At 46.4% G+C, this 15276-nt stretch overlaps 1 protein-coding gene across 3 annotated transcripts in view; it reads right to left on the minus strand.

The window, feature by feature from the left end:
- Window positions 1–15276, minus strand: part of MTAP (methylthioadenosine phosphorylase) — a 54956-nt gene that overhangs the window by 28136 nt on the left and 11544 nt on the right. For 2 of the 3 annotated variants that reach the window (XM_006271464.4, XM_014601144.3), the window contains exons 3-4: window positions 14991–15049; window positions 1971–2138 (exon numbers count right to left, since the gene is read on the minus strand). In XM_006271464.4, the coding sequence (XP_006271526.2) occupies window positions 1971–2138; window positions 14991–15049 (227 nt within the window). The remainder of the gene's footprint in view (window positions 1–1970; window positions 2139–14990; window positions 15050–15276) is intronic. The other variant, XM_019480779.2, reaches the window with a different exon arrangement.

Raw genomic sequence — 15276 nt, forward strand, 5'->3', positions numbered from 1 at the left:
ATAGGTTTCATGGAGAGCTTTAAGTAAACCATGCTTAGTAGAGTTCAAATTTGCCATACATTCCACAGTTCTCATTTAGTCTAAGTATTTGTTATTAAAAATGTCAAGGTCCCCTTCTCCCCTTAGTTATATTTGTGCTATCCCCTGCCGTGGGTCTCACACCCTAAAAACACTGACACAGTAGTGACAGGCTGAGAGATGAAAGATAAACACTATAAAATACTTTTTATATAGCAGTGTAACAGGAATGTTACTTCTAGAGGTTCCTCTAAATAATATTAATATATTATACCTTTTTAGATGGAAAAAAATCTATTCTATAATTCACAAGTAAGTTATTATAAGAAACAAACATATTAAGTCACAGGCTGCTCAGATGCTTGTTTCTAAAGGCTGAGAATTTAAAAATCAGGAAGAGTCAGAAAAGAAAAGTCACTTGCAAACACAGAGTTACTATTTTAACATGACATTTGATTTCATGCCTTAATAGTTCAGAACAGGAAGGAAAATACAGCGTAGTTTTCTTATGGCCAGATTCTCTTATGCAGACATTCTATATAGCTGCTCCATCTCTATGCAAGAGCATAGTTGCTCATGTTTCAGCATGCATATTGCTGCAAACTATATATCCAATATGGGAACTGAATATTACAGAGGTGTGGTAGTTATTTAGACTTTTGCTGTCGAACATGTAAATTAGGGAAACCCAGTTTCAGCTGAACTCGTCTATTGCAAAAGCTGTCATTTGATCAAAATTATCCTGGTTAAATGCTTTACTTCCTCTTAGACCATTTCCTTTCTTCCATCATTTGTGTCTCATCTATTCAGGCTGGGGCATCTCTGGGGCAGACTGCCTCTATGTGTTTGTCTACATTTAGTGCCGTGGTTTTGGTTGGAACCTCTAGATCAGTAGTTCTCAACCTTTTTAGATTCAAGACGACCCTTGAAAAATGCCAGGTCTTAGCTGTTTCTCATTTTTTGACTACAGAAAAATACTAAAGCTATTCTTATGTTGCAAAGAACTTAAGAAGGTCAGAACAACATGCTACGGATTCCTATTTGAAATCTTGGGTTTATCTTGTGAATCATGTTTGCACACCGAACAGTACTAACATTGTGCGGTACCCTGTGGCAGTCTTGAAAGGATCTCAAGGCACCTTAGGATGCCACAGTACACTGGTTAAGAATCCCTGCTCTAGATGATACCATAATACAATCACTGACCTTACTCTTTCAGTGAAAATAAGTTAAAATTCTCTCCCCTTCAATCACAGACTGGGTCTCCCCACAGTAACTTTCACTGCCTTCCTTCTCTCTATCCACCACCCAGGGTGGGGACAAAAGATCCCTAAACCAACCCATTCTCCACACCAAGGATGTCTTCAGCACCAGTCAAGGTGTAAGAGACTCAATCCTCTTGTTGAGTCCTATGAGCCCTTGTTAGAGTTACTGAGGGGTCCCAAAGTGACAATGAAAACAAAACAAAACCAACAGAAGTTGGTGGCAGGCCTCCCTGCTTTCAAGGGGCTGCTGGCAGTTTGTATTCTACCTCAGTGTCCTCAGACAACCCTCTTGTGAACAAGAGGTCTCTCCTATGACAAGCAGGTCTCTCCCACGAGCAAGTCAGGACTGACCATGGCCATGCAAGTGGCTTTGTTCCTCATCCATGTTCCTCTCCAGGAGCTGAGGATGGGAGATCTGTTCACTGTCACCAGAGGCTATTCTCAAGGATCTGAGTGTTCCTTTGTGTAAGACCTTTTCTCCAGGCCTGACACATCTCAGAGAATGGTGGAACAGGCCTCCTTAGGCCCACAGGTATCCTCTCTGCTGTGGGCTTTATATATCCTATTTCAACTTTTTACAAATACTTCTGTATTTTTTTACACAAGTGCTGAAGATTGAGACACAACAGCAGAGTGAAACTGAATGCTTTTGCTTTAAACACACACACAATCATGTTGCTCGCTTACCTGTCAATGAACTGATCAATTATTATAATATCACCAGGCTGTATTTCCTCTCTTAATGAACCACAGGCAGTAGTAACTATAAGGTGAGTGCAAGCCTCTTCCTTCAGTGCCCAGATGTTGGCACGGAAGTTAACATTTGATGGCATGATGGTATGATGTCTTCCATGCCTGCAAAGACAGATGAAAGAGGAATAAAAACTAAAGTAAAAACAAAAAATAAGAAATCAACCACCAGCAGTTCAGGAAATGTAAGTGTTTAAGAAGAACTATGTTCTTTAATAACTTAAAATGTTGCTAATTTTCACAATTTTATAACCACTTTCACATTATTTGGTGTATTTTTAAAAGCACCAGTTTCCTGGAGTCCTGTAACTCCTGAAAACTACAACTTTAATTTTAGAGAGAAATTACGTTTCTAGTCCTCCTTGTCAAGAAAAAAGAAAAAGTGATCCAAGTATACCCTAATTTTCTTTTTATAAATGTAGTAGATAAAAAAATATTTTAAATTCTTATGATCTTTAATCCCCATAAAGGATGGGGACCCATACATTTTGAACATTTAAGATTGTCAGTATTGGATTTTCAACATGCAGCAAGAGTTGTAAGATTTATTTGTAACATTTTATGTTTTGTATTAAAATTCTGTTGATACATACAACTTATTTTTTAAATGATACTTCAGTGAAGGCAAACACAAAACCAAAAAACAAGTTAGAAGATAAAGGGCATTAACTGAATCCTCCACATTCCAATGCAAGGACTAAGTTTACACATCACATCTTCCATCTATGCCCTGTGTCACTATTAATTAGTATGACAGTTAGTGCTTTCTCTTCTCCTTTCTTGAATACAAATTTTGCTCAATTTTACAAGCACAAAGTTTGTTCTTTCCTGTCAGCATTTCTGTTTCAACATGGAACTTACCAGTCAAGCTAGTTTCCTTCACATCTTCATTGTTGTAATAAGTAATAAATATAATATTTTGCAATCAGAACCCAATAGCAGTAAAATGAGCAGAAAAGATACAGCTTGCACTTCATAGCATTTACAATGCATATAGCAGTAAGATTTGGCAAAGACAAAAATCGTAAATTTCCCTATGTTCCTGTAATCACTCATTCCATCCCTCAAGAAATGCCAGGAACATAGGATTTTCCCCATGTTTTTTTTTTAAATCGTAACACAAAAAATTCACAACTTTCCAAATTTTCTCCACCTTGAAAGTCATAGGATTCTGTCATTTGGGCAAAGCCTATCCTAAAATTTTACATTCAGGTTTGAGAAATAATGACAAACTTGGTTTGCTCAGCTACTCCTGAATGACATCCTTTTAAGGAAAAGTTGTCAAATATGGTATTGAATGTTAGCCAGACAACCAAATTCTATTTGCATAGAATCATAGAAAATTAGGGTTGGAAGGGACCTTGGGAGGTCATGTACTCCAACCCCCTGCTCAAAGCAGGACCATCAGCAACCAAATCATCCCACCAAGGCTTTGTCTAGCCAGGTCTTAACAGCCTTTAAGGATGGAGAGTCCACAACCTCTCAGGGTAACTTGTTTCAGTACTTTACTACACTCTTTGTGAGAGAGTTTTTCCTAATATCTAAACCAGTGGCTGGCAAAATACAGCCTGTGGGCCGGATCTCTGCCCACCAGACACTTCCATCTGACCTGTGGTGCCCACCAACTAATTGTACCCTAGCCCTTGCACTCACAAGGGTGGGAGCAATGTGCCCGCGTATACAACCCTCCTGCCAACATACCCTACTGTGCCTCACTCCCACCCTTATGGATGGAAGAGTCCAGTCTGGTCAGCATGCAGCTTTTGGGCAGGGCTGCCTTCCCCTCCCCCTGCCACGTAGGTACCAGGACTCAGCAGGAAAATTGGGACCGGGGCTTCCCTCCACTTCTGGCAGAGTCCCGGGACTTGTGCAGCAAGGAGTGGGGAAGGCAGCCAGCTCCAGTGCATGGAACTTCCCTCCGGTGGTGTGTGAGTGCAGGAGTTGCATGTGCATGGTGGGGAGCCCTGGCGATAGAGGTAGCCTGGCTGGGCTGTGCTCCTCAACATGATGTGCAGTGCTGGCTGGAGCTGCGCACTGGGTGGCAGCGATTATGCCAGGCATAAATATCCCCACCTGTTGTTGCTGCCACCTGTGAGGGCTGTATGTCATGAGGCAAGTGTGGGGGGTGGGTCCCCACACTCCACAAATGCGACACACCCACACCCTGCCCCTATAGCCCCCCCACATATACATACCCCTCCTACATATCCTATTACCCCCTAGCTAGCACATCTTGCTCCTACTGGTTTTTCAGGTGCAGCTATCTCCTTTATGGTTGACAGTTTGTCTTCCAGTCAGATGTCTTAGACAGTCCCTAGGGGTTCTTTCCTGCCACATCTTGTTGGTATAAGTTTACTATCAGAAGGATGGTTTTACACCCTGCCTCCCCTGGTTTCCTCCTTCAGTCTTCCCGTTTGGCTTCCCGTTTCAGGGGTCCGCCTCCCCTACACCCCACCTTATGTCAACCACAGATGTTAATATCAGACCGCGACTAAGACAGAGTCCTCTCGTCATGGTAAAGGTTTTTGTTTTGCCTTCTTAGGTTTGAAAAGTCCAGTTTGGATGGTGTACCATCCGGTTTTGGGCCGTATGTTAACTGGCCTGTAATTTTACCCATTCTGGGTTAGCTCGCTCCCACTTACGCTCCTTTCTCTCTCTGGTTCTGGTCCACAGCAGCCCAAGATTCCTTTTCTCTCTTTCTCCAGGTTCATCGCTGTCCCATTCCTGGCTGGCTGTATCTGGGATCCAGTGCTCCATCCCAGGTAAGTACCTAGATTCTGTTGGGCTTATATTATCCCGGCATGCCCCCTCTCGGGGCTCCTACCATATGCCATTGGTGGGGCTACAGACAGCTCCAGGCTGCTCTGGGCCTTCTGGAGGGTTTAATTCCGGTCCTCCCCGATCTCTGTCTGGCTCACTCCAGCTCTTCCTCTTTGATCTTTGGCGCAATGTTTTTTTTTGCCGCGGCCCCATTCCCCCTGCACTTCCGGTCTCCAGCAGCGTCCCACCGGCTCCGCACCTCTCCTGGCTCTCCTCCCTCTGGTAAGAAGTTTCTATTTGTGGCAGTGTCCACACCACACCCCCACACATACAGCCACACCCCCACACATACAGCCACACCCCCTCAGAAATCCCTGCACACACCCCACCGTACACACACACACACACACACACTCTCCCCTCCCACCATATATATCACACACACACACACACACACATATATACATATACACACACCCCCCACCATACACAGCCCCCCACTCCACCATATACAGACACACCCACCTACCATACCCCCCCACACACAATATACAATAAAACTTTATTTTTCAGTTATTACGCATATCACCTCTATATACAGTATGCAAACACAAATCATGACAAAAATATTTTTTGTAATAGAAGTAAAGTATGTTATAATAGGCATTTGACGTTTAGTGTATGATTTGTTTTTTTTTCTGGTTCTAAGATGGCAACCCCCCTCCCAAAAGGAACATTTGGGGAGCAGGGGGGAGGGGGAGGGCAAGGGGAAGGACTTCCAGTGGCAAGGTTCAGGGGTTAGGGGCAGGACTTCCAGTCTCAAGATGGCAACCAGGGGGTGGGGCAACTGTGATGGGGCCATGTGGCTCTCTAAAGCTCACCAAACCTCATTAAGTAGCCCTTTAGCCAAAATAATTCCCACTCCAGCTTTGACAGGTGTCCCGCCTCTTGGCTGGCATCTTGAGACTAGAAATCCCACCCTCAACCCCTGAACTTTGCCAATGCAAGTCCATTCCCTTGTCCTGGAAATACTCCTTTTGGGAATGGGGTTTGCAGACTTGGAATCAGAAATCCCTTCCTGTCACACAGTCCATGACATAAGAAAACCCACCCACCAGACACCAAATCCTGACCAACACTCTCACTGCCATGGTGACTGCCCTGTTGACCACTATGTTGGTCCCAGGATCCCCTGGCCCCATCACATGGTTTCTGACATCAGAAGGTCACCCGTGGTTACGTGGTTAACCGGCGGCTTCAAAGCTGGTGCCATGAGGCAGGCTTTGGGTTTTTTGACAACGACCCATGTTTTTGTAAGGAGGGCATGCTAAGGTGGGATGGGCTTCACCTCTCCCCTAATGGCAGACGTATCTTTTCCTCTAGGTTGGCTGATCTCGTACGACAGGCTTTAAACTGGCTACGCTGGGGGAAGGGGCCACTTTGAGTGGAGAGGATGCTTCACCAGCACACAGGGTGACAAGAGGAAGGGAAGCACAGGTAAGTATCAACATCCAAGGAGCAGGGGGCCACAACTGTCCTGGGAGTGGGAGGAAGGCACGAGCACCCTCAGGAGACCTCAGATGCCTCTACACTAATGCTTGTAGTATGGGGTGTAAGCAGGAGGAACTATGCCTCCAGATTGCAAGTAAGAACCCAGACTTAGTAGGGCTCAAAGAAACCTGGTGGGACCCTACCTATGACTGGGCGGTGGGCATTCGGGGGTTCACCCTATATAGAAGAGACAGGACAGAGAGGAAAGGTGGGGGGGGGGTTGCGCTCTATGTCAAAGAGCACCTCACATCATCAAGGATTAGCTTCGGGTTAGAGGAGGGTCGGGCAGAGACACTATGGGTCAAACTACAAGGGGGGCAAGGCAAAAGGGACCTTACGATGGGTGTCTACTACAGACCACCCAACCAGGGGGAAGAGCTGGACCAGGACTTCTCCAGTCAGCTTATGGAGGCGGTTAGGTCAAGGGATGTTATTGTCATGGGTGACCTAAAGTACCCAGACATTTGCTGGGAGGAGCAGACAGCCAGGTCTGACCGCTCGCGTAGGTTCCTGGCTGTATTACAGGACCTTCACCTTATCCAGGAAGTGCACAGCCCCATTAGGGGTAACACCTTGATGGACTTGGTCCTGGCCATGGGAGATGACCTGGTGTGGGGACTGCAAGTCCTTGACCAGCTGGGCAATAGCGATCATCACCTGCTGGATTTCACTATCCAACGCAGGGTGTCTAGGGCTCACACCAAGGCTAAAGCCCTTGATTTCAGAAGGGCCAACTTCAATGAGCTTAGGAGACTAGTGGGGGAGGCACTAAGGGCCCAGAAGGTAGAGGAGATGGGAGCCCACGAGGGATGGCCATACCTTAAGGGGGCAATCCTCCAGACCCAAAGGATAACAGTCCCTGAGAGAAGCAAGGGGGGTAAGAGTGCTCAGAAACCCCCTTGGCACAGCAAGGGCATTCAGCAATGCCTGAGGACTAAAAGGGAGGCATACAACCAGTGGAAAGGAGGAACTATCACCAAGGAGGAGTACTCCTCCTCGGCCCGGGAGTGCAGGAGGGCTATTAGGAAGACCAAGGCAGAGATGGAACTCAGGCTAGCATCCAGGATTAAGGACAACAAAAAGTCCTTTTTCAAGTACATTGGGAGCAAGAAGAGGGCACCAGGCAATGTAGGGTCCCTGCAAGACACAAACGGTAATCTGGTGGCCACGCCAGACAAGGAAGCTGATATTTTTAACAGTTCCTTTGCCTCTGTTTTCCTGAACAGGGACTGGGATATCCCACCTACCAGAGGTAGGGACATTCTTGGGGATAGCTCTATCAAGCCTTCAGTCAGTGCAGATGTAGTTAGGGATCTCCTGGAAGGGCCAGACATTTTTAAATCTGCAGGTCCAGATGCCCTCCACCCAAGGGTGTTGAGGGAGCTGGCAGGGGTCATCGCGGAGCCTTTGGCCCGGCTGTATGAGCATTCGTGGTCATCTGGCCAGGTGCCGGGGGATTGGAAACTGGCTAATGTGGTCCCTATTTTTAAGAAGGGGAGGAAGGAGGACCCAAGTAATTATAGGCCTGTAAGCCTCACCTCGGTACTCGGGAAGCTCTTGGAGAGGATCATCAAGGAGCATATCTGTGGGGGGCCTGCAGGGGAGATCATGTGCAGGGGCAATCAGCATGGCTTCACCAAAGGCAGGTCCTGCCAGATCAACCTGATTGCCTTTTACGACCAAGTAACTAAATCCTGGATGATGGTGTCACTGTGGACATAGTCTTTCTAGACTTTAAGAAGGCCTTTGACACTGTCTCTCACCCCATCCTCATCAATAAATTAACTGACTGCAGCATTGATGCCTGCACAGTTGGATGGGTGAAAAATTGGCTGATGGGGTGCAGCCAGAGAGTAGTGGTGGACGGGTTGTACTCAAACTGGCGAGATGTGAGCAGTGGGGTACCCCAGGGCTCGGTCCTCGGGCCCACACTGTTTAACATCTTCATCAGTGACTTGGACAAGGGGGTGGAAAGTACGCTGTCCAAGTTTGCTGATGACACTAAGATGTGGGGTGAGGTGGACACACTTGAAGGGAGAGAGAGGCTGCAACTAGATTTAGACAGACTACAAAAGTGGGCAGATGAGACTAGGATGGGGTTCAACGTAGACAAATGCAGGGTGCTGCACCTTGGGAGAAGAAATCCACAGCATACATACAGGCTGGGGAGTTCCCTTCTTGAAAGCACAGAGGTGGAAAGGGATTTACATTACTGACTCCAAGATGAACATGAGCCGCCAACGCCAGACTGCAGCCAGCAAGGCCAGCCATAACTTGTCATGCATCTAACGGTGCATCTCAAGCCGGTCCAGAGAGGTGATACTCCCCCTCTATGCGACTTTGGTCAGGCTGCAGTTGGAATACTGTGTCCAGTACTGGGCACCACACTTCAAAAGGGACATCCCTTTTGTGTCTAGCCTAGAGAGGGTTCAGAGGAGGGCTACCCGCTTGGTGAGAAGGCAGCAGGACAGGCGCTATGAGGAGAGACTGAAGGACCTGAACCTGTTCAGCTTCAGCAAGAGGAGGCTGAGGGGGGACCTGGTGGCTGCCTACAAGCTCATCAAGGAGGATCAACAGCAAATAGGCAGAGCTCTTTTCTCCCCAGCACCACCTGGGGTGACGAGGAACAATGGTCATAAGCTGATGGAGAATAGGTTTAGGTTGGAGATCAGAAGGCAATATTTTACAGTTCGGGTGGCCAAAATCTGGAACCAGCTTCCCAGGGAGGTGGTCCTCGCTCCTACCTTGGGCATATTCAAGAGGAGGTTGGACGATCACCTGTCTGGGGTCTTGTGAACCCAGCATTCATTCCTGCCTGTGGCAGGGGGTCAGGCTAGATGATCTGTTCAGGTCCCTCCTAACCCTATCTACTATGAAACTATGAAACCCCTTGACTGGAAAAAAATGCCTCTCCAGAAGGCCTACCTTCATGTTGCATGACCTGTCCTTGGGGCCCCAGAAATTCTGGCCCCTTAACCACAAGGCATAGGCACGACATCTCAAGCGAGGGGTTGTGACCCTTCTAACAACCTGCCCCATAGCCCTCAAGCAATTGGTGGAGGTTTCAGGGTTGCTGGACCACCCCAAGAATGGTACTGAAGCAGTCAAAATGAGGTTCGCTTATGTAAAATTTTGAGAAGATATCATTTTAACAAATTATAGATAAAAAAGTCATATACTAAAAATCAAACAACTAATCTAAATTATTTTATTTAAAAAATAGTATTTCTCCTGATTTTTTTCTGAGTAGCATATACTGAGGTTATTGCATAATAGCTCAGAATAAAGGCATACGCTTGAGCTTGGGGGGCAAGCAGAGCTTCCTGGCCCCTTAATGTGGAGGCTGCAAGCAGGAAACAAATAGGGTGGGTGGACACCTTGGCTGTGACAGGAGCCTGGAGTCCATGGACCTGGTATCTGAGCTAGCCTGTGGTCTCAGAAGCTCGTGGCTTTGGCTAGGAGGCCATAGGAGCTCCTGCAGCTGGTGCCTTCAGGCCAGGAAGAAGCAGGTGCTGATGCCCCTGCACAGCCACAGCAGGTCAACCTCGAGGCCTTGTCCCTGGGGGCAGCATCTCCCACCTCCTGCCCCAGAAGGTGAAGGGCTCAGGTTTACAGCAGCACTGGAGGAATGACAGGTCCCAGCTTTGGTCCAGGGTAGAATGCTGTCTCTTAGTGGCTCCAGTGATGCCCTCACCCCTCCCACCTAGGGGCCCCAACCTGGTAGGGGAGGGGGAACTTCTGTTCGGAGCCAACCAAGCAGTTTCCTTCTTTCCCTTTCCTTCCTGATGCTGTTGCTCCTGGCTCCGCCTTGCCAAAAAAACCCTCTGGCTTCTCCCATTCCTTGGAACTGGAGCTTGGGAGGGGAAGGAGGGATTTCAAGGGAGTCAGGAAGGGAGGAGGGAGTGGCACTGAGACCCGGAGTGGGGTGCAGGATGAACCAGCCACCCCTCCACTTGGGGGGGAGGGGGCAAGTGGGGCTGGGGAAGGCTCCTGCCACTCCTCACTCCCAGATGTGGAGTTCATGCCCCTTTGCCACACTGGAGGGGTGTGTGTGTCTCTCTCTCTCTGACCAAGCGGGAGCAGTTGCTGTGTGTCTGTGCCTCATGGGGGGACCAGCTGGGAGAGGAGTGAACACCCATCTCCTTGCCCCCAGGGGTAGGGCATGTACCAGGGATGGAGCCTCAGGGGATCCAACTCCCACCTATCCCCTTTCTCCCCCCAACATGTGTCTCCCTGTATCTTCCTCCCTCTCACTGCCACATAGAGTATCAACATTTCTCCTCCTCCTCCCACCTAGCTACAGTGCAGCGGGACAGGTGGCAGTTTTGGCATGGGGATGGGAACAGGAGTACCCTTCGGGGTTGATGGATTATGGCAGCAGGCAGCAGGGTGGGCAGCTACCAGGGCAGTGTGGTACAGGGGCAGGGGCTGCTGCATAGGTTTACACATGGCAGCAGTGGATAGGCAGCATGGGAAGCAGGAGCTCCCTTGCAGCCATGAAGGTTGGGGCTGTGGCATTGAGGGCCCAATGGGGGGCCCTGCAGAGGCTCTGGATTGGGGGCGGTGCAGAGGGAGCAGAGCAGCAGTTGCTGTGGCAGCAGTCTCACTGCCCCTACCTCTGTAGGGGCCCCCATTGCACCAACAATGCCAGGGCATGGACTCTTGTGGCTGCAGGGGGCTCCTGCTTCCTGCGCTGCATCTCTACCTCCACCACATGTAAACTCGTGCTATAGGTTGGGAGGGGAAGGCGGCCAGAGCCTCATGCAGACCAGCGCCTGCAGCAGGAACTGCAGAAGAGGGAGAGGAGGGTGGGGCTGTTTAGGGGCTCAGCTCCTCCATGACCCTGGAGGCACTCACCCTGCTATGCATCTCAGCTCATGTCACGCTCTGTCACGGGCTGCAGCCCTGGGACCTGGAGCCAGAACTGGAGCTGCTGCTGCTGCAGCTGGCTCCTCCCATATTGGGGAGGAGGGAGGGAGAAAAGCAAAGAACTCCAAGAGCCAGACAGATTCACTTGGTGGGCTGTATTTTGCCCACACCTGGTCTAGCTGCATCCTCTTTGGAACCACCCTTCAGGTAGTTGAAGGCTGCTATTAAATCCCCTCTCAGTCTTTTTTTCTCCAGGCTAAATAAGCCCAGTCCCCACAGCCTTTCCTCATGGAGCTGGTGGGTGATGGCAGCAGGTGGCTGCCATGTGCCCCAGCTCCCTAACCATTTTTGTTGCTCTTTGCTGCACTCTCTCCAATTTATCTACTTCCTTTCTGTAGTGGGGGGACCCAAAACTGGACACTGTATTCCAGATATGGCCTCACCAGTGCAGAATAGAGAGGAAGAATTACTTTCCTTGACCTGCCAGCAACACTTCTCCTAATGCAGACCAGTATTCCATTTGCATTCTTGGCAACAAGGGCACACTTGGCTTATATTTAGTTTACTGTCCACTGTAACGCCCAGGTCCTTTTCTGCAGAACTGCTGCTTAGCCAGCCGTTCCCAGCCTGTACCAGTGCATGGGATTGTTCTGTCCTAAGTGCAGGACATTGCACTTGTCCTTATTGACATTTCTTTTGGTCCAATCCTCCAATTTGTTGAGGTCCCTTGACAAATTTTGATTGAGAAGTTATGTTTGACACCCATTATCAAAAATGGTAGAATATAATTAGTTTGGTCTGGAGAAGGCTGCTAAGGTTTTTTCATTTGTCCTTGGTGACCTGATCAAGTTATACAGTTTCTATTTAGAGTTATACAGAGAAGCATGACTAGACAAACCAAAAGTTCCAGTACACAAGTCTGTAACTCAGAATATCATTTCCTTGCTTGAAGGCTGGGAGAAGAGAGAACAATACAGAATTTTATGGCATGGACTGCAGAGGAAAACAAAAATTACATGAAAATAAGTGACAGAAAAGGACCCAAGTACAGCCAGGTTACAAATACAAGCAGGCTGTTATCTGATAGGATTGCATTTCAAAGTTATATGAAGTTATACAGGGAATCTGCCATGCAACTCCCTCTAATTATTAATGAGACTTGCAAAGCTAAATCCTTGGACAAAGTACAGGATTTATCACAAAGGAATATAACTTATTTTAACTTAAATTAGCTGAGCATATCAGCCAAAAAAACATTTTGCTCAATTATGTAATAAACCTCAAAGCCTACTATAGTGAAAGCTTCACTGAATTGGCTGTGATTGTGTGTGTGTGTGTTTGTGTGCGCGCGCACACACGCTGAAGTCAAGTATCTTTCGATCTACTCTGTTTCTGTAACAGGACCATTTCCTCGTTTTATAGGACAATATTTCATGACCTTATCTTTAATAATCCAAATTTGAAGAGTATGAAAAAAAATCCAACATAAAAAGCCAAAGAAACAAAACAGAAGACATAAAGCACCCAAAGGAATAAACGTGGCAGAGGTCTGACCAGATGTAATATCCACATTCAGCAGTCGTGCCCAGCCACAGCATAATTTAAAGAAAAGAATACAAGGGGAGAAAAACAAAACCACAAATGCAGCATCTGCCTGATATGCGCAAACAGCTGTTAACACTGTTTGGAATGGTTTAGGAATAGGGCATCCTGCCTCTGTATAGGGGGTGCTGGAAGAGCCCCTCCAGCCCTACAGTTCTAGGAAGACTATACCCCACCCCCTTGAGGATTGCAAAAGCATTTGTGTACATAAAATGGACATGGAAGAAAACGAGATTTCATACAGGAGCAAGTCAGAAACTGTACTATTGAAGGATGGCAGCCACTCCAGATGCCTACACGCATCTTAGAAGAGGTGTCAATTTCAGAGCAAACTGAGCCTTGCCCAAGCTGCAGATGCTTTAAGAGGTGCAATAAAGCATATCAATAGAGAGAAAAAAATTGGGAAATTACTGCCTCTGTGTCAGTGACTTAACCAAAGGGGAGATCCTTAGGGAAAAAGAGGAGATGACAACTTAAGAAAATTAGGGGAGATTCACTCTTTATTAAAGTGTGGGACACATCAGAAATGTTATGTTTGATTTTCTCTAGTTTTGGTAGATCTCTTGAAGTCTCAGAAAATGCATATAGTTAGCTCTTGTGCAAAAACTGCATGTTAACAACAAACTCTCCCTGTGCCTGAAGAAGGGTGTTTGTACCAAGATGCTTACAAAGAACAATCTTTCCAACTATTTAGTTAGTCTAATAAAATATCACATTTACCTAAAGAACCTTGGCTGCATGTTAGCAGTAATCTTTTTAACCAACTAGTCATTAGAGCCAAACAGGTGATGATAAAAAGTAGGCTGACACCCAAGATTTTAACTTTAGAACTAAAACCTCTTTCCTCTCATTATTTCTCAGTTTTCAGACCTTTATCATGTCAGAATTACACTAATTCTTCAGAAGCCAGAACATCTTTCAGGGTAGACAATATCTAGATTTCTAATTAAAAAAACAGAACTTTCAAAAAATCATGCTAGACTAGGTTCTCTCTCTCTCTCTCAATAGGAGGGGATCAGGCAGGGAAATTTTGCTGGGGGACAATGTGAAACCACATAATTTCTTTAAATGAAGTTTGATTGTTCTAGTATTAGCCTTAATCTTTGCAGGCAGAGCAGAAAATGTGCAATTCTCCCAATACCTCCCTGTAACTTCCATTATAAGAGTAGCTTAGATAGTCTTTTGAGTGTGCACAAAAGTGATCATTTAACTTTAAAAACGTGCCCTGCAAAATCTAGCAATGACACGACTCGCAAACTTTTAGGCTTCCTCTAGCTGCACTGCAAATTCCTACCAATTTCTTCTTTTGCTCCTATAGCTTAAACCAGTTCCTTGCATGTAGTAAGATAAACTGGTGCAACATGTAAGGTTCTAAGACATGGTACCTTTAAAGGCTATTATACACTAGCGATGCAGCCTTCATTCAAAAAGGCTGTTTTACATCTTTGCGTTCTTCAAATAATTGAGGGACAATTCATGCAGAATCATTTGACAGATAAACCAGGCCTGAAACTGTCCCAAAAAGAGAGATTTACCAAATCTGGCCCCTGAGAGAGATGCCTGGAGACAGAGTAGAACAAAGAACTTATGAACTTGATGTCTGCACCTATCTATATCCCATACAGGTGACAGACAATACACAGTAAGCCAACATGTGCGTTGATGGTTTAGTGTTTTACAATATAATTTCTCAGCAATACTTTTGGCATGAAATAAATGCTTTGTAGGCTGGCTGGCTGCTCACTGTTTAACACTGTCATTATCTGAGGAAGCAAGAGCGAAACAGCAGGTGCTAAGCGAAAGGTAGACTTGCTAAGCCGATCACGGTGAATGGCAAGTCAATTACTGGCCTAGAAACTGCAGTCAGGAGGGAGGAAACTGATGGCAGGAGACCCGAGATCAGGATGGCCTGGAGGAGAACAAGGGGAAGCTAAAGTGTAGCTAATGCTGACATTGTGACAACTGGAAAAAAGACTATTTTTGCCAGTGAGGCTACTTTTACATTTGGGGCTTTCCGGTAAAAGTGCAGAATAAGCATTAGTCATGACTAGAAGTTAATCCATTTGACACAAACAGAAAAAGAAGAAAAAGAAAAAAAAGCAAATTGGAAAACTTTTGAGCAAATCAACTTCCAGACAGGAACATCCCACAAAATCTTTTCAAGAGCTCATTTACCTTGCCAGAAGCACACAGTCAACATTTTTTATCTTCCCCAATATCAAAGCATCTGATGGCTGCAAAACAAGTAAACAAGAAATAGTTGCAACACACCAATGCGATCAGAAGCCTTAATTACTCTGTGACGATGAAAAAAAAAATTAACTGCTGTACTTACTTTCATTTGCATTAGTAAACTATGGAATGGAAGATTTGGCACATTTTGAAACCATAGGGAACACCATTTGGGTATAGCAAGCTAATATAAGCGCCAACCACCTATATAATACAGCTGTTCAAATAT

The sequence above is a fragment of the Alligator mississippiensis genome, chromosome 3 (assembly GCF_030867095.1).
Source record: "Alligator mississippiensis isolate rAllMis1 chromosome 3, rAllMis1, whole genome shotgun sequence".
NCBI lineage: Eukaryota > Metazoa > Chordata > Crocodylia > Alligatoridae > Alligator > Alligator mississippiensis.